This window comes from Peromyscus eremicus, chromosome X (genome assembly GCF_949786415.1).
Source record: "Peromyscus eremicus chromosome X, PerEre_H2_v1, whole genome shotgun sequence".
In the NCBI taxonomy this organism is placed as follows: domain Eukaryota; kingdom Metazoa; phylum Chordata; class Mammalia; order Rodentia; family Cricetidae; genus Peromyscus; species Peromyscus eremicus.
The window spans coordinates 19,711,827-19,720,788 of NC_081439.1; the positions used below are offsets into that span (position 1 = coordinate 19,711,827).

Below are 8,962 nucleotides of genomic sequence, written 5' to 3' on the forward strand. Positions count from 1 at the left end.
GCTACTGCATCCTGAGGTTTTTTCCACTTAGGTTCCAGAAATCAAACCCAGCTCTCAGCCTTACACAACAAGCACTTTTACTTGCTAAGCCAATGTTGCCGGCTATCTTAAAGCTTTATTGAGATAGTTGCATAACCTGCAATTCACCCATTTAAAATGTATAATTAGGTAGTTCAAATAGAAAAAGAATTTTGCATCCATCATCACCATCAAAGCCAAAACATTTCCATTACTTTTAAAGGAAAGCTTGTATCCCTTAGCTGTCACCTCTTGTACTAGTCCTGCCTTAGGCAACCATGGATCTACTCTCTTAGCTTTGTGGATATGACATATCAAGGTGGTATATACTGTGTGCCCTTCTGTGATTGGCTTGTACCACTTGGTGTAGTATTTTCAAGATTCATCTATGTTGAGACTTGTGTCAGTACTTCATGCTCTTAGTGACAGAATAACTTTTCATTGTGTGGATAAGCCACCATTTATCTATTCATTCTTCTATTGTTAGACATTTGGGCTGTTTCCAATTGGGGCTATTGTGGAAGAAGATTAGTGTGTAAGTTGTTAAGCAAACATGTTTTTAGTTTTCTTGACTTGCTAACCAGGAGTGGGTTTGCTTAGTCATGTGGTCACTCATTTAATTAATTTAGTCCTCCCCTCCCTCCCTTTTAGTTTGGGCAGTGTTTCTCAATGAAGGGTAACGTTTGGTAGTACCTGAAGAAATTCTGGTTGTCATAATTGTGGGGCAGGGCAGGGGTGAGCACCAGTGCTGCTGGCGAGTAGCAGTTAGAATCTGGGTAATGTGCAGGACATGTCACTCCCTACGAAAAAGTCTCCAATTACCACAAGTATCAAAGTGGAGAAGTCATGAGTAAAGCCTTCATGGGATACAGAAGAGTAGAGAGTGCCATTTAGATCAAGGTTAGAACTCCTTCAGCCACAGCTATCTAGGAGGGAACCTCACTGGACACTCCTAGTTGGCTTTAAATAGTGGCCTCTCTTAGCCTCAAATCTCCTTGCTAGCTCTGTTGTATCCTTGAAATTAATTAGTATTGGCAGAATGAGAACGCACTGTATCTGACCCCAAGGGGAAAGCTGTCTTCTTTACCTGAGGAATCCAAGCCTCTGACATGGCTTAGGCCTCTGGAATATATGATTATGAAGACCCAATGGCAATATTGAGGACTCAGTGATATTTTTACTGAAACATGGTGATTGACCAAATACTGGGTAATAGTACCACTGGGAAAATCATTACATCTCATTGGATGAATGCGGGGGCCCTTATTATGGCAGTTGATCCCCAAACAGCTTAGACAAATTGAGTTGGCAAAAAGGATTTTCAGGAGTTACTAGCTGAAGCCAGGCTCATTCCTATGTGAGAAGCCCAGAGTGCCTTCTTTTGGCTGTGTGTCACACTTGTGGAAGGGTTCCCAGGAGAAGCTCGCATGCCATTACAAGAAGAGTGTCAATGAAGGATCAGGTTATTTGAGGACTAGAGCAATATATGGGTAGACCAACATATGGGGAACCCACTAAGTTCACCTAAGTCAGTTCAACGTATTATACAAGTTTTAGAGTTTCACATGATGTGGAAAGGGAAGCACTCAGAGGGAATTGCTTTATCACAATTGTCCAGTACAGGCAGTTGAAGTCCTGATAAGGACTGAATTGTCTCCTTCTAAAATATTAAAGACCTAACCCTGATTTATGGTTGTTGCAGTAGGGAGAGGCACTGAGCTTTAAGGTTAAATAAGGCTGTTTCAGTAGATCCTTAATCCAACAGGACTAGTGTCCTTTAAAAAAGAGGAAGAACCCAAGAAGTATCTATACACAGGGAGGAGGCCATATGAAGACACAGTGGGAGCATGGTGGTACCCATCTGTCATCCAAGGAAATGAGGCTTGGGGAAACTGGCCCTGTTGGCACCTTGATCTTATACTTTAATTCAACCACCATGTCTGTGCCATTTTGTTACAGCAGTACAGGCTGAATGATTCCAAAACTGCGAGTCAGCTTGGCAGATTTGGCAGAGCAGTGTTTCTGCTGCACACAAAAAGCTTCAATTCAATTTTACTGCATTGTGAGGCATTGTAGACATATATTTTGCTGGGTGTGGTAACTTATGCCTGGTAATCCCAACACACAGGAACTTGAGACAGGAGAATTGCCTTGAACTTGAGGCAAGGCAGGGCTACATATTAAGACCCTAATGCATATAATATATGTCTTATTACATATATAACAATAATATAGCATAACACACACATACATACATATACACACATATATAAAGATGGCCAAAATCACGGAACCCAAAGCAGCTTGAGTTAGAGTTGTAGTCCTGGCCTCTAACCCATTTAAGCACTCACTCCCCAGTTGCTGTCTAGCATGCTTTTAGAAGGCCTTATGGCTGCTTTCCTCCCTCCTAAAGATGCTCCTATGACACAGAAGGTGGGGAACAGTATTTGCTCACTTTCTTAACGTGATAGAAGAAACTACCACCTGAAAGATATCACATTTTCTAGATTGTTTGAGGTCCAGTGTTGTCAGAGACAGCCTGATTTGTTCACCAGCTGTAGCTGGCATGGCTATCCCTTGGACAAATGCAGCTTTCTTCATATTAACTACTGGATAGTACAACATGAGTTTGGCTAATTAGGCTTGAGTTAAATGGCAATGTAGTGTATCTGTGATTTCTTATTTTTTGGTTTGCCATCATCTTACATAGCCCCAGGAGTAGAGGCCTGTCATTTTTATTGCTCCGTAATTCTGAAGAGAGCCTGCTGTGGCTTGCTTCCTGGTCCTTTTTTCCCCATCGTTATGGAGATGGAGCAAACAATTATTTTCATACTTACCTGGTGATGGAATGTGTTCCAAAGAAATTGTTTACATTGTCTTTGTAGAAAAATTCACTTCACCAACAGGGCATGATTTGGTCCCACAGACCGTTATTTAAGTATTTAATAAAAAAAGAATAAGGCAAGGTTGGTTCAGATGGGCACAGTACCATCCAGGGAGCTCTACTTGCATCCCAGTGTCTGTGAACCATGCTCCCTAAGATTGTACAATTCAGGTAACCCTGTAATAACAACCCTGGGAACCAGGTTCCTGGCTCAGCTGCTAGAGTGCTTGCTGTGCAATCGTGAGTTTGTATCTCTAAGACCGTTCTAAAAGCTGGGTGTGGTATTGCATATCTGCAACCCTAGCACTGGGGGGAGGATAGATGGAGCAGAAAACGGCAGGGTCCCTAAAGCTCATTGGCTCCAGCCCAGTTGAATCAGTGAGCTCTAGGTTCAGTGAAAGACTCTGTCTCAAAAACTAAGCTGGTTAGCAATGGAGGAAGACCCATAAGTTGACCCCGGCCTTGACACATACATATACACAAATAAGTACATACACCATACATATGTATTTGTGCATGTGTGTATATATGCACACATGTGCATACACACACACACACACACACACACACACACACACACACAGAGAGAGACAACAGACCCTAGAAACTGGCACTCTTTATAGTTGAAGACAATGGAATTTTGGAAGAGGAGAGAATGTGTATATTTGGCCAGAAGTGTACATTGTACTTTACCCATCCAGTAACATGAAATTAAAAGTAGAATAATTGCTTTTGATACAATCTTACTTTGTATCCCAGACTTTCCTGGAGCTCCCTATGTAGGTCAGGCTAGCCTTAAACACATGACACTCTTCTTGTCTCGGCTTACTTAGTGCTAATATTAATAGGCATATACTGCCATGTCTACTGTAATTTCTTATACTAAGAAAACCCTTATATTTGGATTTTCTATGGTGTGGTCAGGTTGTGACAATAGCTTTAATAGCCCTTTATAAATTGATTAAAATCTTAAAATGGAAGGCATTGTATTATTCACTGTAGGTTCACAGCTTGTGTCAAAAACAAGCTTCTGATATCAGTGGCTTAATAACATCTATTCTTTATACTAAGCATAATGATACATACTTATAATCTTACACTTGCAATGCTGAGGCAGGAAGATCAAAAGTTTGAATCTGACCTGGACTACAAGTTCCAGGCATGGGCTGTATATGGAACCTCTGTCTCAAAACATACAAGCAAAGAGAAGAGTCATTTTTCTCACCTATTACATACTATGTAGGTTGCAGGTACAGGCTCTTCTCCAGTTATTCAGGGATCCATATCTTTGAATCTAGTGGTTTATGAATCAGTCTTCTGTGCTTCAGAGTCCTTCCCTGGCTCTCTTGTCCCTGGATGCCAGGTGAGGAGAGTGGAAGAGAGAAGAACTACACAGGAGACCTGAGAGAGGGGCCTGTCATCTTTGCACACAGGCCACTGCCTGGAGCTCATTCTATTGGTCCTGCTTAGCCATAAGGAAGCTAGGAAATGTTGCCTGTCCCTGAGCTTGGTCACGAGTCTCTTCTGTAAGGCTGACTTCTTTTTCTTTGTTTTGTTTCCACTCCAGGAGACTTCTTGGGATCATCACAAAAAAGGATGTTCTGAGACACATGGCCCAGATGGCAAACCAGGACCCTGAATCCATCATGTTTAATTAGCAATAAGGCGGCAGTTATTTTGAGAAGACCAATAACTACATAATTTTTAAAGAAATAATCAAATGATACATTATGATTCCAATGAAAGACCATGTGCTGAGGGCAGCAGAAATGAAAGCCTTGTTTGAAAGAAGGGGGAGAAGGATGAAACTTTTTTAAAAAGGCAAAACCACAAATTAGTAGGCATTTTGTAATTAACCACTTATAATTTCCAAGCCGTGTTTCTTAATGAGTTTACTAACTGCTTTGGGGGCATGTGGAAGAGTGTAAATGACATAAATTATATGAGGATGTGGAACACCAGAAATTGCGGTCCCTTCACTCAAGGTTGATATTTGTAATTTTGGAGTACATGTGAAACTTTGAGTCCAAAAGACAAAGAGGGGTATCAGCATGCCACTATTATGTATTGGTTCCTAAAATTTTGCTATTATGTTAAGAAATCATAGGAAAGATATTGCACTTACTGTGTTGGAAGAGAAAAGAAAATTAAAGTTGGATACAGTGAAAGCTACAAGCAGACCCTGATGGGTCTATTTATGACCATCTCTTATCTTGCTTTTCTTCTCAAGCCCATTGTTTTGTTTCTTTATCAGTCTGAACCAGTATCAGTGGTGCCCACCATAGTGAGCATGAAGAAACTACTTCTACAAAAGACCAATACCTTGAGACTGGACAGTGAACTTTTGGAACATGTAGTACTGTGTGGACATTCCTCTCATATAAGGGGACACATTCTTACTTTGAGGGGACACCTGCTTCATCACTGATTTGTAACCCCAAAGCATCGACTTCATTTATTTATGCAGTTACTTGTACATTTGATATATAGACCAGTCCAGCCTCTGCCATGGATTATTGCCTGTGTGCTCCCAGATTGCTATAGTGTGTTTTGGTTTCTAAGTAGCATGTGTAATACTCAAAAACCAGCTACCTAGTGTTTCTACTTAACTTTCTTCTCAGGTCTTTCAGACAGAGCCATGATTAGGGTGAGGCATATGAGTTCTCAGTGGGAACTCCTGCAAATGAATTACAAAAGAAATAGTAAATTGATTCTAAATCTCTTCCATTCTCTTCTCTGTAGGATATAAAATGTCCAGTTTTAATGCCTAAGCATGTACTTTCATAATAGCAATCACAGCATAGGACAGAGTTACATTTTATACAGCCAATTGAAGCATTGGGTCTCTTTGTATTTGAACTTAATGACACTTTTATTCTTTTAGTCAGCACTTCTGTCTTTTCTGCAGGAAGGAATTAGTGTTTTAGGTCCATTGCATGATCTCTGTAAGATTTATGTCATTTGCCATTTCACTTCATCTTTGCCCCCCACCTTTCCCTCGGTCATCATCATTCTTTTCAATCTTATTGTCATTGGATGTGGATGTATCAGGTGCATGTGCATTTGGCTGTGTGTAGCAGAAAGCACAATTGACAGTGAGTCTGAGTAAGAAACCTAGGAGATGGTCACTCCAGGACTGTCTCCATACTATTTCCAGAGATCCTAATTCTTCTGGCATTTCATTTTTACTTCGCTTATCCTCTGTCCTTTGGCTTACTGCCTCATAGTTGTAAAAATGTTGCCCAGATGCCAGGTGTGATGTCTACTTACTGTGTGGGAAGAGGGAGGAAGAGGCGAGTAACAAGATAAAGTGTGTGTATCTGGGAAAGATTAGCTTTGCTAGAGATGCTCAACATACAACCATTGGCTGGAATTTTGTCACATGTCTCGTCCTCCTAGATATATGTGAGTCTAGAAAGAAAAATTTTAGCTAGATACATTACTTTCTGAATGACAATTAGATTCTCTTAATAGGTAAGGAGGATTGGCTTTGGGGAGGGGAGTGTATCTGTCATATTAAATTCCATCATCATGTCCCTACCATTGTCTTTTGTGTCTTTTTTACTCTCTCATACTTGACAATCCTTCCAAACATCCCTCCAAGCATTCTTATAACCTTTTTGCATCTTACCCATTTTTGCACATTTGAGAGAAAAATTAATTCCTAAGCTGAGTCCATTTCTCAGGTCTAATAGGAATTTTAATTTTGAATAAACCCTAGCTACAAGTGGGTTTCTGTGAATCTTCTCATTGTTACAAGAAATATATATTCTGAAAAGCAGGCCTTTTAAGTCAGATCATGCTGACAATTAAGGAATACTACAGTTCCAACTATTTGTTTCTGTAACCAATTGTCTCCCTCTGAAATAATACTAAGTAGGCACATCAGTGTGAAAATATCCAGGTAATAGTAGTGATTTTAAGCTTTGGTTTGAGAATGAAGTTCATTGTCTCATTCATAGCATGTAAATATTAAGTAGTAGATCCTAATGTTAGGGTTATTAGGTTTTGCATGTAACATTTATAAATGAAGCTGAATTCTCCTGGACTGTAAATTCTAAGTGTGAAAGATTACTTCATGTGGCTCCCTGTTTTTTTGCCCAAGTGGTTCCCCTCAGAGTTGGTCTGCAATGGAAGAGTATTAATTAGTCATAGCCAAGCCTTCTATAATCCATGAGCCCCCCAACCCCTGTGTGAGTGTGTGTTTGTGTGTGTGTGTGTGAAACAGGTAGCTTAAAAAAACAATGCACAACAGTGGAAGTATCACCAAAGGTCAGCAAAAACACGTAATTCCCCTCTAACCTAGCAGAGTCCATGGAGGAAGACAAGGGAATCAGTTTACTCTTGGCCAAAGTTACCAAGCGGAAATTGAAAGCATTGTGTATTTCTCCTAGTGCCTACCATGGAGATGGTGAAACTCGGTGAAATAATTGAAAGTGTGACAGGACTGAAATAAGCCAGTCTTCTTTTCACTTGCAAATTGATCCTCTAATGTGGGATTGAGGATCAAAGCTGTGGTTAGACAGGCAGGTTAAGGTCAAGGATGGGTAGTGTGCTGTGGAGACTGCCTTCCTCCCAGGGAGCCCATCTCTCAAGCTATCATTTGCCATTGAATAAGCTCCCTTGGGAACTCAATGCCCTCCTCTTTGTCACTTTTTTTCCCTTTGGTGGGGATGGGGGTTGAGACAGGGTTTCTCTGTGTAGCCCTGCCTGTCCTGGAACTCTTCTCTGTAGAGCAGGGTGGCCTCAAACTCACAGAGACCCACCTGCTTCTGTCTCCTAAATGCTGGGATTAAAGGTGTGCACCATCACCTCAGGCTCCTTTTGTTACTCTTAGGAAAGCTTCCAGTAGGAACTCTGAGGGTATTTGCTGTATCCCAATATTGAGTTCCCATCCACTTGGTGGTCTGATAAAAACTGGGACATGGAGGTGAAATAAACGTCTTTCCCAGTAATGCTCCTCCCCCTTTCCAGAACCAAAATCTTCAGGCATCTGTAAAACATTCTGGAGTCTTTCTGAATCCATTCTTAATACTAAAACCAAACAAAACTGAAAGTACAATGGAGAAGGTGTTTTCTGATGAGACACACCACCTATTTCTTGCATTCCCTCTCTGTTACTGAGGAAATGGGTTTTAGAACACCAAAGAATGGCTAACCCCACCCCAAAGACATGTGGATTTATTCTTGATGTTTTTCAGTGCATTTCATGGGAATGTAGATGTTCCTCTGGCTTTTAGGGATAGGGAAATGTGCCAAAAGGAAATCTTCAAGTATTCAGCCCTCACTGTTCCCAAGAACAGTTCTCTACTTTGTCCTTCCCAAAGGCCTTTCCAAGGAGAAGGTGTAAACATACATTTTGAGCCTACTAAGTCACCGAAACTAGACATTTGAGAATGATTTGTTCCATTTAGGCGAGAATAGGTTACTTTAAGTTATAAACATGTGTATATTCTGCTTAGTATTCATTATCAGATGCTGTGCTGGAGATGATGAGAAACTCATAAAGGAGAATGATGGAATCCTTATGTAATTGCATTATTCCACCTTTTGGATTTGGGCAGTGGTTTATCAGACTCAGCTTCTAACCTTTGAAATGATTTACATGAGCACAGAGCCAGTATATCTGACTTGGGAAATAATAACCAGATCCCATTTTACCAGCATGGTAATAACTATTTGCCATGTTAGGTGTGCTGGAAATGAGCCTATGTGTGATTTTATGGGATATGTTCACATTTGGTCTTGCAACAACCACATAGTAATGTGTTATTTTTGTTTAAATTGTAACACTGTGTAAGCATTGGTACTTTATTAAAAATTAAATGTTTGAACTCTATTTTTAAAAAGAAAACACACACAATTCTTAACAAGCATGTTGTAAGTGGAAGAGAGGTGATTTCACTGCACATTTCTTCCCAATAGGCATTCTTGAGACCTCCTGGTGATGGTTGCTGACACACCCAGCCACAGGAAAGACCTGTTTTGCAAGATTTTTGTGCAGATTCTGATGCCAATGTGGTTGGATTTAAAATCCCTTGTTCTTGGCAGAGTGGACAA

The 8,962-nt window shown here is 40.5% G+C and overlaps 1 protein-coding gene across 1 annotated transcript in view; it reads left to right on the plus strand.

The window, feature by feature from the left end:
• Clcn4 (chloride voltage-gated channel 4) overlaps nt 1–6,442 on the plus strand; it is a 39,919-nt gene extending 33,477 nt beyond the window's left edge. The window contains exon 11 of the mRNA XM_059251145.1: nt 4,470–6,442. Within this exon, the coding sequence (XP_059107128.1) occupies nt 4,470–4,560 (91 nt within the window). The 3' untranslated portion in view covers nt 4,561–6,442. The remainder of the gene's footprint in view (nt 1–4,469) is intronic.
• Nucleotides 6,443–8,962: the final 2,520 nt, after the last annotated feature.